The following is a 20,306-nucleotide window of genomic DNA, read 5'->3' on the forward strand; positions in this document are numbered from 1 at the left end:
AATTCAAACGTAGCTTTACAAAGTGTCTCAAAAAATCAGCCATGTGACGTCATAAAAATGAGGAATAATTTATCTCTTTTTAAGGGGTTTCTTTCCCACTTCTCTTCTAATCCCTTATTTTTATGACGTAACAATGCTGATTTTTCTACTCTCCGCTTTAAATTATAGTTTTAAAAGGAAAAAGGAAAAAAAATGTTGTTTTTTTTGGGGGGGGGGGCTTGGTTATCTTTTTCCACATGGGATTTTCCTTCGGGTGGTAACAAAATAGTTATAAACCTTCTCTGAAGAGGAGCAAAGGAGAACCAGTGACAGGTTAGAGAGATTTTAAGCTACAGACTTACAGATAACAGACAGACAGACAGACATACTATTACTTTTATGTAAAGATTTCTTTGTTACCAAAATTACCTATTTTTTTTTAAAAATTTGCTAAAAATTCCATTATATTTCAGTGATAATATTCTTCTTTGTTGTTGGAAGTATTCTTGGAATTATGAAGACTGAAATGCCAAAACAGGAACTTGTTATTATGAACTTTTTTAGTTTTCATATCTGACATTTTCATGAACAGCTAATGGGTTCATAACTTAAATTCAATTAGCAGTTTTCTTTAAGTATTCCTTATTTTTGAAAAAAAAAAATATAAAATAAGGGAGGGGCACAGTTTTTTTTAAGGCAGGTTAAGATAGGTGGTATTAGATATTGGGTAGCCCCGCATGGTTAACCCCTTATGGCAGGTATACGCCCCACAAGGTTAACCCCATCCACCTCTTTTCCAAACTATTTACTTTTAAAGCCAATTTGAATAAGAAGCAAGTTTATTCAGTTTCTGATATTTATACTGATGACTCTTCAAGCACTGCTTCTCAATTTTGGATTCTGTGTCAAGGAAATTTTCAATACAAGTCTTCAAAATACGTTTGTTGTGTGGCTATTGTTAGTAGCGCAGCTACACTTTAATTCGAAATGTCCGTCCGTCCGTCAGTCACGAAGTCGGGGAAACGTGATTTTCTCGGCTCCATGGCTGATTTTTTAGTGATCAAATATGTTAACATTCTTCATAGTTTCATCAAGATTTGTCAATTAATTGGGGTTCTAGATCGATTCCTACAGTTTTCATGATTTTCTCAACTCCTATTCAAGATAGATGACTGAAATTTTCTGCATACTTTAGTTAATTTTTATTGAGATTTGCCTATTGGTTGGGGTGCTAGTTCAATTCCTAGATTTTAAGTTTTTGTGATTTTTTTATTCTTATTATTAAATAAGTTACCAATTTACATATCACCACAAAGTTTCATTAAGATTTGCTTATTGCTTTTTTAACTTTGCTACTTATGGATGTTGTCATCCTTGTTTCTGACTGTTTGGACCTAAGTAGTCATGGAGAAGGACGAGCATAGAGAAAATAATAAAAGAGAGGAATCGAAGCAACTAGAAGACGAAAATAGGCAGTGGGCCTAGAGGCCTACTCAGCGCTGTTGCCGCGCTGAAATTTATTGCTATTCCACTACTTTTCAAATGGGAGGATTAAAATTATTTAAAAAAAATATTTCTTTACTTTTTACTATTTCCATATTTAGGGCAAGAATATTAGATTAGATATTTTCGTTTTAATGTTTTAATTAAAAATTACATAGAATTTCATTTTTATTTAAAAAAATTTGTTCATGAAAGATGAATCCTTCTATTTCTAAAAAGGGGGAAATTTTTTTCATAATGAACATTCAGCTGATTCTGACCGCCCACGGCTGTTTGCTAAATATCGCTTTTCTTTTTATTCACATTATTATTTATGATTGACTTACAAAAAGCCCTGGGCGGCTTTCGATTTTCGTCTGCTTCTAAATTTAGGGATGGGGAAGTAGTATTTTACCATGAAAAAGGGGTGAGTATTCATCCTCTTATCCTTTTTCCTTATGAGGACGAGACACTTTTGTATAGCCACTAGGACTATCAACCTCCACAATCAAATACATTATGATTTGACCAGCTGCCTCATGGGATTTACATTTCTATATAGTTAACTAGAGGCCACTTGAAGAGGGGAAAATTGGATCCCGAAACCCATTTTTAAAAATTTAGATTTAGAGAAAAAAAATTGGAGGGGGGGATTTTTTTCGATTTCTCTTAGGATTGTGGTGGTACCCTCTCCAAAAATAGATATAAATCTTCCCGGGACCTATGATAAGCTACCCTGTTAAGAAACCCGATCGGTTCAGCGGTTAGCGAGATTCTTCGATACAAACAAACAAACAGACAGACAGAAAAACACCCTTACGGAATTTGAGCACAACCTACCTCCACCTTTATAATGATTTAGAAAGACTTAATTAAATTCTTAAATTAGGAACACCTGACAACTTTTCCTATCATGGGACAACTGCTTGCAACCTACAGAGAAGCTGTTACAGATTTGTTCAAGTAAAAATTTATGTAGATTGAATAAATTATTTCTTCATATTACAGTTAGGGAGTTAAATCCATTTTTATAGAAGCAGAAATATAATCTATGATTATGGTTTGGACCCTCTAAAACTGTAATCTACCCTTCCACTTTCCCCTCTCTTGGTGAAGATATCTTCACCAAGAGAGGGGAAAGTGGAATCTTACATTTCAAAAATCGTATCGGCATTGAAGATATCTTCACCAAGAGAAGGGAAAGTAGAATCTTACATTTCAAAAATCGTATCGGCGTTGAAGATATCTTCACCAAGAGAGGGGAAAGTGGAAAGGTAGATTACAGTTTTAGAGGGTCCAAACCATAATCATAGATTATATTTCTGCTTTTATAAAAATGGATTCAACTCCCTAACTGTATTACTTTATTTTTAAATTACATATTTATTTATTTTTGTATTATATCAAAATATAAATATCAAAATTAATTTTTTTAAAAGATTTGTGATATTTTTTAAAAATGTGTTTGTACATATATTCTAAATTAATCCCTAAATAAATTTAACAGAATGTCTCTCTGTCTGTGTATACCGATACGGTTCTCTTTTACAGTTAAGCTTCCTTAAATTCAAGGAAGTGGGGAGGGGTACCACTACCCAAGGACGTCCAAGGGGGGAGGGGGTAAAGGGGTGATTACCCCCCCCCCCCAAATATTCTTCATTTTAACCCCCCCCCATTTAGGAATTATCCCTCCCCCCAATAAAAAAATCCCTAACAAAAAAATTTTTACCCCTATATATTATAGTATTTTATTTTTAGGTAGGTACCTTTTTACATTTTTAAATTACCCCCCCACCCCAAAAAAAAAACTTACTCCGGGGTTAAATTTGGGGGGGAGGGGGGTAAAAAAAATTATCCCTGCCAACAGATTTCAAGGGTAACAATCCCCCCCCCCCCACCCTCAAGCAAATTTTACCCCCGGGGTAAAAATTTTGGGGGTGGGTAAACAAAATTTGCGGCGAGCTTCGCGCGCCATTTTACCCTCCCCCCCCCAAAAAAATTTCCCCTTTGATATCAAAATATAATCCCCCCCAAAATTAAAATGAACTTCAAGTGTCCCAAGAGGCTTCTAGGGGCGTTTCAGCTAGTCGTAAATAGCCTAAAACAAGAACAAGACTTTTAGAGACAATTCACTCTCTGAATTAAAACTTCATAGAACAGACAATTAAAAAACTCTTTTTGCTTTATTCATTGCTTTCATTTTTCCTGGTTGTGTTGTGTAAGTGTAATTTCAATAAATTATTTCTAAAATTTTGATGTAATTCAGTAATCTATTAAGAAGCTTATACTTTCAAATTTAAAAAGATAACAACGTCCATATAAAAGCGAATATTAACACTTGTAGAAACTTGTACTCAAAAGTCTAAACAAGTCGTTGCAAAATTATATATATACTGTTTAAGGACATACTTATATTGTTGGGAGTTGATTTGAGAGATGATTCACTCGTAAAATTGTACCTTATCATTCTAGGAAACAAATTTAAATCATCCAAAATTTGAGTAAAAATGTTCGAAAATTAAAGGACAAAATGTTCGAATTTTGGAAACCGTTTATTGTTTGTCGACAAATTTCAAATCTTTTTTCGGTTAAAGAAACTATAAAGAGGTAAGAATTTTTGTCTATAAACAGAAAAATGAAATAAAATAATAAACATATAATCATGTGTGAAATAAATTTAACAAGGATGACAACATTCATAAAAGCGAAGCACTTAAACGGTTGAACAAACGGACATTAACACTTGTATAGTGTCAGAACTGAATAATCAGAATAAGAGTTGAAGCAAAATTGTAAGTAAATTTGTTGAAAAACTGCTTGATACAGAATAATGTTTATGGACATACTTACATTTTTAGGACTTGATTATAGAGTTGCTTCGGTTATAATATTGTACTTTGTTGTCCCAGTTATCTGTATATCAAAAATCACATCAATCGGATTATTAGATCACATAAAAATTTGTTGTTAAAAAAGTAAAAAAATCATCACATTTAAAATGGACGTACGGACATTCTGGTAATGATTATAGAGTTGCCACGCTTTCTAAATCGTACCTAACTACTACAGGAATCACCATGCAAAGTTTGAAATCGATAGGACAATTCTAACATGTCTTATTAACGAAAAAAGCTATCCGTTACGGACGGACGGACCGACCCTAATAATAGAAAAGCTTCGCTTTTAAAAACTAGCTGGACAATGTGTCTAAAAAATTCAGCCTTGTGACGTCATATAAATGAGGAATTATTCTTCATCTCTTTTAAATTTTTTTTTGCCTACTTGATCGTCTCATCTCCCTAATTTTTTTAACGTCACATGGCTGGTTTTTGAGACACTTTGTCCAGCTACTTTAACTTTTTTTAAAGTAAAACAATATATAAACGGTAGGGGTTGAATAATTGTATGTTCCCACTCCGGACTTTGAAAATCAACCAATAGCGTCGGGAATATTAACACAGCCAAGTCACTACAAAAGAGTAGAGACGAATAGGTGCCCAACAGGGGGATCCAGGTAGTAGTCTGGTTATACCTCTATATTTCCAAATTTATAAAGGTACATACATATATCTAAAAAAGTGTCTTAAATCATTTTATTCTAGCTCTCATACTTTTTTTATATCTTAATTTCATTCATTTTGCTTAAATATATTTTTTACACAAAAAAATGGTAAAAAAGGTCGTCATTACTAAATATTCCTTATAATCTTTTCATAACATGAAGAAAAATCTACAAAACTCCGCCATTTGGCAATGAGTAGAAAAATTAAGGGGGAGGGTTGGGGAAACAAACGAATTTTTTTCGATTAAAATATTTTTTATAGCTAGCTTTTCTGAAAACTATTCTTTTTTTTCTTCATTGATATGAAAATTTTTAATTCTGTTGTTTAATTTTAATTTCTAAATCTTATCATTTCTAAAGCTAGCTTGAGAAGTTTTGAAAAATTCCGTGTGTCTCGTTTGCGTGCTTGTGTGTGGGTGCGTGTGTGTGTGTGTGTGTTTGTTAGTTAGTCATTTTCTTCTAGTCTGATTTCTTTTAGTTGTAGAATTAATTTTGAATCAGCTTTTGTGTTTTACTTTTTCAGCACATTTTTTATCACTGTGACATACGCATTAGATTAATGTGTAAAAACAAAATCAACATTAAAAATGCTTAAAAATCATGTTTTTTAAAGTGAAAATAGAAATTTTTACTCCCGGTCCAAGGAATTAAATCAGCTGATTTTTTTAAAACCAGCTTTTTCCCCAAAAGTTGGCTTCGGCAGTAAAATAAAACAATTTGTGTGTTTGTTTAGTAAATTAGTACGTTCGGCAGCAACGTTCTTTGGGAAATATCCAAATCCAAAGATTGTCGAAACCATTCTAAATTACGTAGTCCGTCAGTGTGTCGGTTTTGACGTTTAAGACACGTCGTAAATGTTTATTTTAAGGTTTCTTTATATTCCATTAATCATACACATCTACTTCTCTTTATATTTTATGACGTACCACCGAACATAAATGTACGTTATAAACTCTTTTTGTCCGTTTGTCCAACCATGACTTTTTCGTATTTAGCGCACTAAAGATTTATTTATTTTAGGGAAGCTTCACAAGGGGTCTGATTCACTAACATTGCCAATAAATCACCTTAAACTTTATCTATGTATATTTATTGCTTTTTATACTATTTTTTAAAAATCCTTGTTTTTAAATTTCAGCCAAAAAAACAAAGTTAATACCTAATACTTGACCTAATCGTCGTAGGAATTAAAGGCGTAATGAAGTACCTACGAACCAGGTTAATTAAATATTTTTCTCGTATTCATTCGAATCCGGTGGATAGGCACTGGTTCTCATCCATACGAAAAAAAGCATGTCTAGCATCGTATTATATCCAGCTTAATTCTACGAATATAAAAATGTACGTACATTCTATATCCGCGGAAAGCTGTTTAAAATACGATGCGAGAAATGACTATTATTCAATTATTTTAAAGGTGAATTAATAACTTCGTAGCTAGTTTAAACCGGATCTATTAATGCTGAACGCGTTAAGCATAAATAATTTATTGGTAATCATTATGTTTAACTTTGGTAGAGGAATATATTTATTTTACATGGTTAGGCATGTCTTACAGCATTTGGTGACCATTGAATCGTGTTGTACGTTGCAGTTAGCTCTTTTCATTAATTTAAGCATGTTAGAATTGTCCTATTTATTTAAAATTTGCATGATTCCTGTTTAAAGAGGTAGGTACGATTTAGGAAGTGTAGCAACTCTGTAACACTTAGACAGAAAGTCCGTTGTCTATGTTAAGCTTTTTGACAAATTATTATACCTATTAATTTGTTTTTTGGTAATTTTGATTTCTAGGACAACAAGGTTCAAGAGTAAATTTGTCCTTAAACATAAGCTTGAGCAGTTTTTGTGCAATTTTGTTTATAATTATAAATTAAAATTCTGCTTATTGAGTTCTGACACTCTAAATGGTAATTATGTTCGTTTGTCATACAGTTTAATTTTAGAGCTTCGCTTTTATAGATGTTGTCATTCTTTTTCTTCACAAAACTAGCCCTCCCTTAGGTATACATCTACATTCTACACTAGGAGAACTAATCAACCATAAATTTCTTTTTGTCTAAATGTAGAATCACCCGAAAGAAATTATTACCAGACGTGTTGCTTCGGTTAATCAACAGACCGTAAAGTTGATTAGTAAATTAAATTTCTTTATGTTGCATTATATTTTCGTGGTATAGTGATAGATATTTGGCATCTAAGAACAAATATTCCAGGGATTAAAGGAATATTACATGGGTGATAAGTTGATGTACGCATCCAATGATTCGAGACAAAGTTACCTCTCCCAAAGTTTTAAAATAATTACTAATTAAGTTTAAACACCCCAAGTTTTATTAAAACAATCAAAATTTGATTCCTAATAGATCTAGTTTTATTACCTAGCAAACAAAAATGAGAACTTATTTATAAAACTTGGGTACCAGTTTAATTTGCATCCCAATGTACCCTTTCTCCCTGACTAATTTTTTTGTCTATAATTATAATTTAATTTCCCTCTCAATATTTTATTTTATTTTGTCAAGAATTTCTTTTTCTTTTGGATCAGATTTTTAAACATTTTCGGATAGGTAAATAATTTTTTTCAGATACAAAAATTTAGTTTTGACCCCAAATAATTTTCGTACAAATTCCCCACAACCCGTTGAAAAGATTAAAACCAATAACAGGTTCAGCTGTACTAAAGATCTTGATATACATACAGGATACAGGATATTCGTACAGTTATAAATAACTTAGGTATTGTTGTTTCAGATTTATTTTAAAATTATCACTCCAGCTACATAATGGTGCACAAGGTGCAGGACGCTGATGACTTCAAGGCAGGACAACATGCATTAGTTTTAGAGATATTAATCAACAGTAAACATCCCTACTTCGTATATGGGCGAGACTGCAGTCCACGACACTTTAATGTTGGGTCGAGCAACCTGTGATAAATATGAGAGCCAGTTCTAACACCCGGGTTAGGGATATTGGGTTAAGTAACACCCATGAGACAACCAACCCTCTAATTTAATGTCTCTAAGTAAATAGCGTGAAAGTGAAGATATATTTATGGGGGGGGGGGGGGGTGGTAATACTAATATTACAATCATTATTTTGGAGAGGATGCGTTTTTGGTTTTGAAGTTGTCTAAAAAGTCTCTCTTGCAGTATAGTCTTGTAAATGGAAAGACGGACAAAGACAGCAATATTATGGTTGCTCACCAGTTTAAATATTTTTTAAAAATCATAAATGATATCTGTAGTAGCAGCCGAATAAAAAATATTTTCCTCTGGCAAGATTGACAGACGGACATGGCACTGTGTGTAGAATAATTGAACTGGTTTGAAACTCTACTAATGCATGCTTGATTATGTCAGGCTTGCGTCAAGGAGGCAGGAGAAAAACTTATTGTCATTGATTTCTACGCAACATGGTAAGAAATACGTATTATTTTGTGTTAATTGACTATTTTTGAGACTACTATTGCAACAAATATTTTTCATGAAGTTACATTCAATGGTATAATCTTTAATCATATTATCAGAAAGCATATCCTAATTATCATTATCACAAAATCTGATTATTCGTATGACAGATATCCTACTTTAATATATTTTAACGATTGGAACCTTAATACAAAGTGTACACAAAAAAATGTAAGAAACCTAACTACCAGAGATCTTAAGGGGTATGATATTGGCCGATCAGTGACAAAATTAACTTTCCTTCTGGAGTTATTTGTTAAAGTTTGAATTTTTTAAAATCAACCAACAAATGCAATTCAATTAAATTACCTAGAGTTTTAAACAACGGATAAGATAATGTTGTTATAAAACTTTGGGTACCAATATAATTAACAGTCCCTTCCTAACCACCAAAGAATAATAAAAAAAAATTCCCACCCTCTACACGATACTATTATTTTTTTTTCCTTGTGTAGGTGTGGCCCCTGCAAAATGATTGCTCCCCACATGGAAGAAATGTCCAAAACAATGGAGGACGTCGTGTTCCTAAAGGTATCTATTAAAATCTATATGTCTATATATCCCATTTTCTATCTATCTCGCTTTTTGTTTTCTATCATACTTGATAAACTTTTTTCTATCTATGTTACTATCATAATTTCAACAATCTTTCTATGCTCTTTTCTACTTACTTATACAGTTTTTATTTTATTTTCTGTCTATCTCGCTTTCCTATTTTCTATCCTCTCGCTATCCTATTTTCTATCTATCTCGCTATCCTTTTTTCTATTCTTGCCATCCTATTTTCTATTTTTGCTATCCTATTATTTATCCATTGTGCTATACTATTTTCTATGGATCTTGCTATCTTATTTTCTATCCATCTTGGTATCCTATTTTATATCCTAGGTCGACGTTGACGAGTGCGAGGACATTGCTGAGGAGTACAAAGTAACTGCCATGCCCACATTTGTTTTCCTTAAGAAGGGGGAACAGGTCAGTTATTATAAAAAAAAACTTTGGATACTTTTATTGATTGCGATTGGTTTGTTATTATTTATTTTTACAAAACTCTTTTTTTTTATCTCTATTGTCTCTTTCTGTCTCGCATTGTATGTATGTTAATCTTATCAGCTTATCTACTGTTGGACGTTTTTGACCTTGGTATTATCCATTAACCAATCTGTATTTAAATCTTTATATACTGTGTAGATTACAATTCGTGGTTGAAACGTTTGAATACTACTTAATAAATCAACCAAAATTTACTAAATTCCCCAAAGTTGTTAAGCCAACGAATAAGATTATTGTAAACTTTTGGAACTGGTGTATTAAACAGCCCATTGAAATCTCTTCTTTTTGTTTGGGTTTTAATCTTTAAAAGCTAAAAGGAACATATAACAAGAAACTTTGAACACATTTTTTAAAAGTATTTGTATATTCACACCCATAGTACAGTTTTCAAAAACGATTAGAAACACATAAAACTTGAAACCCAAAGTAGTCCAGTTTTTTTTCAATTAACGTGCATATTTTCTCCTTCAATTTAAGATGAGAAAACGCAGGTGTTTTTGAAATTAACTTTTTTTTGCATCAAAACTTCCATAATAGGAGTATGTTCGTTTGTCTGTTTAAGTAAGTGCAAATTTTTGTTCTTCATTATAAAGCCAATTGTTCTTGCAAAAGTTTTGGAGAGAAAACATTCTTTTTGACCTATGTTTTGATTATTAGCACAATTGGACTTTCAAAAAGGATGACAATTTACAAAGTGAAGTTACTTTAAGGGATAAGACAATGAACGATGAATTGATTTACATCGATACAAAATGACTCCTTCAGCAAATTTAAATTATTAGTTAAAAGGAATAAGGATTATAAAACTTAGGGTATCAGAAGTCCAGTACACCATTCCGACAATAGCTATTCTACTAGATCGTTTCTTTAAACAGACACTTTTAGAGTAGGTTCGCTCAGGGAGGAAGGGAGGGGACAATGGATCGAATATTCATATTTTAGGAGTCTCAGACTTTGGGGACTGGCTTAAAGGGAATGTGCATGAATTTAGCAGTTTCTTACTGACTTTGGGGACTAAAATATGAATGACGTCACGAGAAATCATGCAACATGACGGGGCATTCTTATGCTAACTAGCGCAATAATAAAAATGTAAACAATAAACAAACAGACAGAAAATTTTTACTTTAATTGTTTTGAAATCATAATGAAAAAATAATTATGGAATATTTGTTTGCAGTTATGATTATAGAAATTATTGTATTTATTTTTTTAAAATTAATAATTAAATTGCTTTTAATATCGTTCATTAATAAAATTTAAAATAAATGAGTTATAAGGTAGTAATTACGCTAATTACAATACAAGATAAAATTTAGTCTAGTGATGATTTTATAAAAATTTTAAAGCGAAGCTTTTTATAATTTAAGGGTCGGTCTGTCCGTACGTCTGTCCATTACGGTTAGCTCATTTTGTTAAATTAAACAGATTAGAATTGTCCTATCAATTTCAAACTTTACATGATGATTTCTATAACAATTAGGTATGACTTGGAAAACGAAGCAACTCTATAAGAATCTTTATTATTTTTCAGATGAAATCTTGTATAAAATGCAAACAAGCAGAAAATGTGATACTGCCTAGGTTTCCAGGAGAACAACAAAATGGTTACGGTATATATACATTTTTTATCAAAACAAAGTTGACAACTACCAAAGCATAGAAATTTAAATATGTTGTAATTAATGGAATGTTAGGAAGGGAAAGACATACAGATTGACATTATTAATCATACTGTACCTTTGTCACTAATTATTAACAGCTAGAAGATTGCTTTTCAGTTATCATTTCATTCTTATTAGGTACCTAATTTTGAGAAAAGTAAGGGAATAGTGAATAGTCCCTTACGTAACATCGCCCCATATGGGGCTATTCTTCGTATTTTAAAATGGCTTTTTATAGGTTATTTTAGGTTAGGCTAGGTTAGGTTAGGTTATATTGGGTTAGATGATTGCCCCACAGGGTTAGGTAATGGCCCGTTGGGTTAGAGCCTCCCGCAGGGGCTATAAATATTAAATAGGAAAAAAGCTACTGTGAAAAATACGAAGAATCGCCCCATATGGTGCAATGTTACGAAAGGGACTATATCCAAAAGTAATTTCCAGTTATGGTTTTTAAAAGCAAAGCTTTCTATAATTAGGGTCGGTCCGTACGTCCGTCCGTCCGAGATATTTAGCTTTTATTCAATTTAGGCATGTTAGAATTGTCCTATCGATTTCAAACTTTGCATGATGATTCCTGTAGTAGTAAGGTACGATTTAGAAAGCAACTCTATAATCATTACTAGAATGTCCGTACGTCCATTTTAAACATGTTGATTTTTCTACTTTTTTAACCACAAATTTTTATGTGATCTAATTATCCGTTTGATCTGATTTTTGGTATATTGATTCCTGGAACAACAAAGAACAATATTATAAGCGAAGCAACTCTATAATCAAGTCCTAAAAGTGTAAGTATGTCCATAAACATTATGCTGTATCAAGCAGTTTATCAACAAATTTACTTACAATTTTGCTTCGAATCTTATACTTCTATATTCTGATTATTCAGTTCAGACACTATACAAGTGTTAATGTCCGTTTGTCCTACCGTTTCAGTGCTTCGCTTTTATGGATGTTGTCATCCTTGTTTAACTAGGTAGCAGTAGGTAATAATTTCATTGGTATTTATATTAGTTCCGAATTAATATTTTTGCCTTTCAGTTAAGCCTATAAATACTAAAAAAATATTTATTTCAGATGACTAACAAAGAGAAAATTAGCTTTCCTGAAAGAAGATGTTATTGATATGGTGCGAACGTGCAAGAAAGAATTTAAGTTACATCACGGAGGGTATCTGCAGCGTGTAGGGGTGGTCCGTAGTTTGACATTTACATAATTTTATTTTTTTTAAAGCGAAGCTTTTCTATGATTACGGTCGGTCCGTCCGTACCTCAGAGAGTTAGCTCTTTTCGTTAATTTAAACAGGTTAGAATTGTCCTATCGATTCCAAACTTTGCATGATTATTCCTGTAATAGTTAGGTACAATTTAGAAAGCGTAGCAACCCTACAATCAATACCAGAATGTCCGTACATCCATTTGAAACGTGTCAATTTTTAACTTTTTTTATAACAAATTATCTGATTCTTCAGATTTTTTGAAAACTGATTCCTATTATACAATGTTATAAGCAAAGCATCTCTATAAACAAGTCCTAAAAATTTAAGTATGTCCTTAAACAGTATTATCTATTTATGCAGTTTTGCAACAAATTTACTTACAATATTGTTTGTACTGAAGCATTGATATTCTGCTAATTCAGTTCTGACAATCTACAAGTGTTAATATTCGTTTGACCTTCCATTTCAGAGCTTCGCTTTTATGGATGTTGTCATCCTTGTTTAATTTTATTGAAAAGGGGGTCATTTAGAAGTTTATTTTACTTTTATTAATTTGTTTTATCTGATACTTTCCAAAATATGTTTTATTAATACTTTATCAATAAAAAGTAAATTTTTTGTAACTAGACCAAATATAATTAAGAATTAGAACCATAAATCTAAATACAAAACTGAAAATATCCTTGAGACATTCTATTCTGCAACCTTTTTTATTCATTAACATTTTTAATCAAGTTATTTTGTTTATACCTAGTGTGTGTAACTGTGTAGGTACGTCTTAAACTGACAATTTTTTTAGATTTTAAAAAGTTAATCTAATTGATTTTATTTTTATTTATTATTTTGTTGTAATTAAATCAGGGTAGCCCCTTTCGTGACAACACCCCTTAAGGGGAGTTTCTTTGTATTTTCACAGTAGCTTTTCTCCTATTTCCAGCCCCAAGCAATTTTGAAAATACGACGAATCGCCCCTTAATGGGTGTTGCCACGAATGGGACTATACCCATAAATCATTTTTTATTCAATTGTTTTATATTTACCTAACAATTCTATTGTGATATGATATATACATATATGTATTATTTAAGTAGATTTTGTTGTTATTTTAATGATTTTTAATACAATTGTTTTAACGGATTCTTGTTTATTATTTATTAGGATTTAGAAACCATAAAAACTCAATTGTTACTAGAAAATCCGTACGTCCATTTATAACATGCTCATACACATATAGTAAGCTGCGCTAATATCCAATAAAAAGTAGTAAGTTTTGTTTATTTATAGCTTAAGAATTTGGTTACCGATCCGATTAAGTTCTACATTTTAGGGAAGATGCATAAAGGTCCTGAAATCCTTTTAGACTGTTTTTATCATTAAAATCTTAAGATGGATTTATGCTATTTTTCTACGCTAAATTCTAAAACTAATATTCTTTAGTAAATTAATTGCTACCAAGTTCTTTATCTTGATAATCAGAGGCTATTAGTAAAGTAGAATTTGGGGATGGTGCATTTTGAATTAAAATTAATTAAAAAATGAATAAATTTCCAATAAAAGTTGCACTATTAGAAATACTCGTTTTATCTGGAATTATCTGGTTTTTCAACCTTAAAGTGTCACAACTATAAAATTGAATTAATTGCCCATTGTCCCCTCCCTTCCTCCCTGAGGTTCGCTTCATATGCATTGCTTTCTTTCTCTTTCCTTTTTCCCTATCTGTAATTTGTCCAATGGATTACTCATATCCCCATTAGCCTTAAAAAATTCTTAATCATGGAGAAAAAAAAACAGGGAAGTGTTCTAATAATTCTAATCAGTATAGAAATCCTCACAATTAAATAAAGTATCTGTTTGTGTGTGTGTGTGTACACCGAAGGATCTTACTAACAGCTGAGCCGATTTGGTGCTCCTTTACAATGAAGCTTCATATAGGCCCTGTGAACTATTATGGGGAGGCTACCACCACACCTCCATGAGAAATCGCCCCTAAAAAAAAGATCCCCAACAATTTTTTTTCATACTTTGTGTTTTAAAACTACCTAAACTTTAATATAGTCGGGGCTTTACTTCCCCCACCCCCTGAAGTGCCCCTAGAGGCGTAGCTGCTAGAGTATATAACTATATGTATAAGCAATATAATATAATCTAAGAACGATTTTTTAAAAATGTACTATCAATATACATAGTAAATTCTCTGTAGTTTGTAGCTTATTTATTAACTTTAAAAGCCAAACACAAGCTTTGAAAGTTTTAAATACTGTTTGAACCCATACTTTAAGAGAACAGAACAACTATGTCCTAGGAAACAACATAATAAAAATGATTTAATATTCAGGGATCTAAAGGGATAAGACAAAGGAAAATAATGATACTTTTATATGATGACTCACAAAATTACCACTTCTGTAGATTACAACTGGTGGTTGAAATGTCTGTACACTTAACTTAATGAACCAATAGATCAATAATAGTCCTTAAAGTTGTAAAGCCAACGAATTAGAAGACGTTATTATAAACTTTGGGGACTAGTGTAATGAACAGCCCAATATCCCCTGCCTATCTCCCTGTAATAATACTTGTAAGTTACAAAAAAAATATTGCTCAGTGGCACTTTGCTTAAGTTAGAATTCAAATTTTGCATTAAGCAGATTTTTAGTGACAATTTTACTGTCATATCTTATTTATTCTAAGGTAGCTGGGCTACTTTTAAGATAAATACAAAGTAAATAGCAAATAGCGTTGTAATGGAGTAAAAGAATTTCTGTCCCAAACATATGTTCAGAAATAGAGGTCAAATAAATCACTTACACCCAAAATTTTAATGAATTAGAATATTTTATTTCATTTTGCGGTCAAACAAAAAAATCCGCGAACGTTTATTTCTCTCAAAAATCCTGGAAAAAAGTTCACGTGTAATGTATTGTAATAGTACATTTCTAGCGACGCTCCTTTATTTTTCAAATCATGATTTTTTTCATGTCATGGATTGGTCAAAGGCCTGTTTTCCTTTCAAAATAACTTTTTTTTAGCTTAGTATATTAGTGAAAAAACGTCCTATGAACGCATTTTGATGTTTCTTTTTCTCTTGTTATTTTTCTGACACAAAACATAAATATTTCCATCCTTGCTATCATATTAAGAGTTCATGTGTAATGTGTATCTTTACAAAATTTGCCCAAAGTCTAACACACATTAGACTTAAATAATATATATTTTTTTTGTTATTAGAATAACAAATAACGACATAATAAAAAGATAGGCGTTTCCCCTTAAAGTTATTATTTATAAAGTTAATAAAACAATTTTAAAAATCCAAATGAAATAATAATGAGATGGGGGGGGGGGGGGTGGGTAGAGGGGGGGGGTAGTAGGTTTTCTTTATTGATTACTTGGTTATATTGGGCACTGAGTAGCCCCGCAGTATTAGATCTTCCTTTAGTGGTTTGTATTAGGAATATAAATTAAACAACCCCTAGCCATATTTCAGGTGGAGGGTTTCAGTGCTCGATAAGTATTTTAAGAGAAAGCACAGTAAAATCTACTTCAGAATTTGACTTTCATCCTTTTAATCTGGGCAAAAGTCAAATATTATAAAATAAACCAAATTTGATGCTTTTAGTTTCTTTGGGGGGTTGGGGGTGTCCCAATCCCCAAGAAAATAGCTTAAAACCACGACTGGACCAGAGTAGTAGTATCCAATTGGTTCAGTGGTTACCGAGATCATAAGCTTCAGACGGACGGATAGACATTATTCTACTTTGTAGATAATTATCACATCTATATAACATTTTTACTGTCCTAATTAAACGAGTTTTACTTCCTTGAAAAAAAAAACCTAGATATTTGTCAAGTTAACTGTGAACACATGTAGAGATTGTATTTTTGTATATAGGCCGAATAATGTCAAGGAAACTAGAAATATAAACAGAAGTATGCCCTCGCGTCTCAGACTCTAAAATTTAAATACTTTTTCACGTTCACTTAGTTTAACATTTTTAAAAGCGAAGCTTTTCTATAATTAGGGTCGGTCCGTCCGTAACGGATAGCTTTTTTAGTTAATTTAGGCATGTTAGAATTGTCCTATCGACTTCAAACTTTGCAGGGTGATTCCTGCAGTAATTAGGTACGATTTAGAAAGCGTAGCAACTCTATAATCATTACCAAAATGTCCGTACGTCCATTTTAAACATGTTGATTTTTTTACTTTTTTAACAACAAATTTTTATATGATCTAATTATCCGATTGATCTGATTTTTTGTATAATGATTCTTGGGACAACAAAGTACAATATTATAAGCGAAGCAACTCTATAATTAATCCTAAAAATGTAAGTATGTCCATAAACATTATTCTGTATCAAGCAGTTTTCAACAAATTTACTTACAATTTTTCATCGACTCTCATACATTTATATTCTGATTATTCAGTTCTGACACTATACAAGTGTCAATGTCCGTTTGTCCTACCGTTTCAGCGCTTCGCTTTTATGGATGTTGTCATCCTTGTTTTAACTAGTAGCCGCGCCCATAGCATCCAGCGTCTCTGTATTCGAAAGGGTGGTAGTAAGTTAGCTTTAAAATAGTTTAAAACCATCCCAAGACTGTAAAGTGGAAATAAAAATAGCCAAAAACCACCCCATAGCTATGTAAATCTTCCCTAAAATAAATATTTAAAGTGCCTTTGGCGGATTTACAAACAGATACTATTAGTTTCTTAGCTGCGTATCTTGACTATATTATTTTATATACAGACGTATAAAGAATTATATAGAACAGCTTTGCTATTAAAGTATGAATATATACAATATTGAAAATTAAATGACAACTAATAAATTATAGATCAATGTTTGATTTTTCACTAGTTATATCTAGTATAACAGTTAATATTAATAATCAATTTCTGAACTCTTTCAAACCTGAAATTGCAGTCTAACATTTATTTTGTTTTTATGAATTGTTTTGCCTCATATTGGTAAGATAGGGGACATTGTAAATTACACTGGTACCCAAAGTTCTATAAGAACGTCTTCTTATTCGTTTGCTTTTAACCTTTGGGTACATTTATAGTTTTTTCATTGGTTGGTTTCAAACCAGCAGTGTTAAAACCTTTCTATCAATAATTTTATTCTACAGAAGGGTTAATTTTGTTCACAATCATTGGAGTTGTTTATTTTATCGTACACTCTTATCCCTCAAGTTTAAAGGCAGAATCAATCAAGTTTTTTAGGGGTGGGGGGAGTATTTTTTATCGCCCACTGACCTATTCCTAACATTTGTTGATTTAGTCTCTTTTACGATAGCGGATTTTTTTTACAGAAAGATAAACAAAATTAATAAAAATAAACACTTTTTCTTTAATTCATTATCTTTGATGATACAAATTCCTTGATAATTCAAATAGTTTTGTATATTATTAGTTTTATAGACAATCATGTCTAAAAGTAGCAGAGCAATAACAATCTTCAACAATTTAAGCATTTGGAAGAGCATCGTAAAATTTTGTTAAAATTTACGAAGCTGCTTCTTAAATTTTTCTTCTTCTATATATTACAAGGTTTTTATGCGGTTGTCCACTTTGCACTAAGTGTCAGGTTTGGCTAGGTTATATTCAGTAGGGATGGAAATCCGTCAAATTGTTAGACCGGATTCGGATTCTTACAAGAATCCGTCAACAAAAATGGCGGATTCCGGACTCTTATTTTTGGCGGATTCCGAATTCTAGCAATATTTTAAAAGGCTTTTTTGAAAAATTAAGTGCTACATATGTCCTAAAATGTTCTTGGTGTTCTCTATAATTCACTTCCGAGAATCGAACCAGATTTTAAAAGATTTTATATATAATGATGATAATCTTTGCCTTTAAAAAGCGGGAGTTGAAAGAAAAAACTCAAGACGCTAATTTTAACCTACCAGTTAAGAATCCGAATCCGCTATTAAAAAACGGATTCCGGATTCGGATTAAAAAATTGACTAAAAATTGGGTGGATTCCGGATCCCGGATCTGGATTGCCAACCCTAATATTCAGGGTTTGAACCGCCTGAAAGGGTTAAGCATATATAGGGAAAGAATTAACTACCCACCCTCCTATTTTAATTTTTTTACAGAAATAAATATAAAACGCTCACAAATACCATTTTCAGGTGACTGTATTGACTGGTGCCAATGTGGAAAAGCTGAAGGACCTTGTCAACACTCACAAATAGGAAAATTCAAAATAATTCTTAAAAATGGCGCCAAAATATTCAAACGGCTTATAGTAAAAGTAAATTAGGATAATTTTATGGTTCATGTAATAATAGGTAACGGATTAATTCTGAGATGTACGTATCCGAGTAAGAATTAACATTTTCTAGCGTGTATTTTTCAAAATTAATGTTTGTTTTTTACATTTTAACAAGTCAATTAGATAAAGGGGGGAGGCGGAAGTGAACCTTTTTGTAACCAAAACTAAAAGTCAAAGGTACTCAACTAAATAGAGAGTTACAGCTCTGAGATTTGACGTGGCAGTTGCTTTTAAGAGGTATAATATCATATGGAACTGTGAAGAAACGGCGGCGGAACCGCAGCTACTGCCGAAAACCGCTGTTTCCCGCCGAATTTTTTTCGACTTTTCTCTCCAAATGCAAATATAAGGAACGACAGGAAAGTGGAAGGCTGCAAATGCAGTAAAAGAGAAGTGTGGTTTACTAGAAGTATGATGCCGTTCAATATATTTGCACTTAACACTTTTTATATGAAAAAATAAGGGAAATTTTTATAAAAATATTATCTAATATAGCGAGAAAAGATAAAAATAAATTTCGGTGGGAGTGGCGGTTCCACCGCCGTTTCTTAACAGTTCCATATTGTACCTCTATATAGCAATTACCATGTGAAATCTCAAAGCTGTAACTCTTTATTTAGTTGAGTTCCTTTGACTTTCAGTTTTGGTTTCAAAAAGTGTCACTTCCGCCCCCTCCCTTTTGGAATTTAATTGATGAATTTAAAGTTTCTTGACATAATGCAAGTGTAACCATTTGGATTTACGTATTTTCTTCTTTAATTGTGATTGTCATTCATAAATTAGGCCTTATATCAAGATTTGAAAGAGAAACAGCCCTTAGAAAAAAACCAATGATTTTTTACTCATGAGTTAAACCTACAAGTGTTAGGTTAATTTTTGATGCTAATGAAATTATGTAATATTTTGATTTGAATTAAATCAGACTGTATTGTCGAATGTTAGTTAAAGTATGGTGATTCCAACAACACCCCTTTTCCACAACCACCACCTCACTCCACCACCTAGCCACAATACCTCCACTGTACCCCCCACGCCCCCCATAGAATAATTCCATTTGATGCAAACCAGTAGTAGCAGCACCCCACAAAAGCTCCCACTCAGCTTAAGACTTCCTCTCTTGTGAACATAATGCAATTCCGTTCAAGCTTTTCTATACACACACGACCCTTCAGTATCCTAGGCACCAGAATTCAACTCCATGATGCTAGAATTCGCCCCCTTCTGTATCTCCTCCCCCCCCCCCCTGTCTGTCTGTGTCACATTGTGACACGTCACAGGTGGTCACCATGTCTCACACGACTATACTCTAGTAACTGTGTGACTCACCACAGGTCACAAAGTCACAACACCATTGTCTCCCAACATTGAACAATGGGGCTTATCAACAACTCCTATCAATAATATTAAAAAAATACATCATTATCATTGTGTAGTAATTCTAAGCTTTTACATATGTCGTTCAAAAAGGGTTAAACTGTCTTTTTTTTCATCTATAAATATAAAATGTTCATGTTTGATTTAGTTTCATAAGAAACATATCTGTGTAATGGATTAATTTTTATTTCAAGGAAAAAATATTAAAGGAAAATA

At 32.1% G+C, this 20,306-nt stretch overlaps 1 protein-coding gene across 1 annotated transcript; it reads left to right on the forward strand.

Annotated features, from left to right (window-relative positions):
- Positions 1–7,760: 7,760 nt before the first annotated feature.
- Trx2 (Thioredoxin 2) lies at positions 7,761–19,764 on the forward strand. Its single transcript, XM_080180830.1, has 6 exons — positions 7,761–7,845; positions 8,389–8,444; positions 8,952–9,027; positions 9,385–9,471; positions 18,574–18,634; positions 19,637–19,764. Coding segments are annotated over exons 1-6 (318 nt in total). The 5' UTR covers positions 7,761–7,809; the 3' UTR covers positions 19,639–19,764.
- Positions 19,765–20,306: the final 542 nt, after the last annotated feature.

The sequence above is a fragment of the Acartia tonsa genome, chromosome 13 (assembly GCF_053477335.1).
Source record: "Acartia tonsa isolate MP-2025a chromosome 13, ASM5347733v1, whole genome shotgun sequence".
Classification (NCBI taxonomy): Eukaryota; Metazoa; Arthropoda; class Copepoda; order Calanoida; family Acartiidae; genus Acartia; species Acartia tonsa.

Excerpts from the sequence above, each read along its gene's own strand:
- Trx2 (XM_080180830.1), top strand. The coding sequence starts at position 7,810 with ATGGTGCACAAGGTGCAGGACGCTGATGACTTCAAG. Across the intron at positions 8,445-8,951 it reads ATTGATTTCTACGCAACATG|GTGTGGCCCCTGCAAAATGA; the intron begins GTAAGAAATACG and ends TTCCTTGTGTAG. Across the intron at positions 9,472-18,573 it reads TCCTTAAGAAGGGGGAACAG|GTGACTGTATTGACTGGTGC; the intron begins GTCAGTTATTAT and ends TACCATTTTCAG.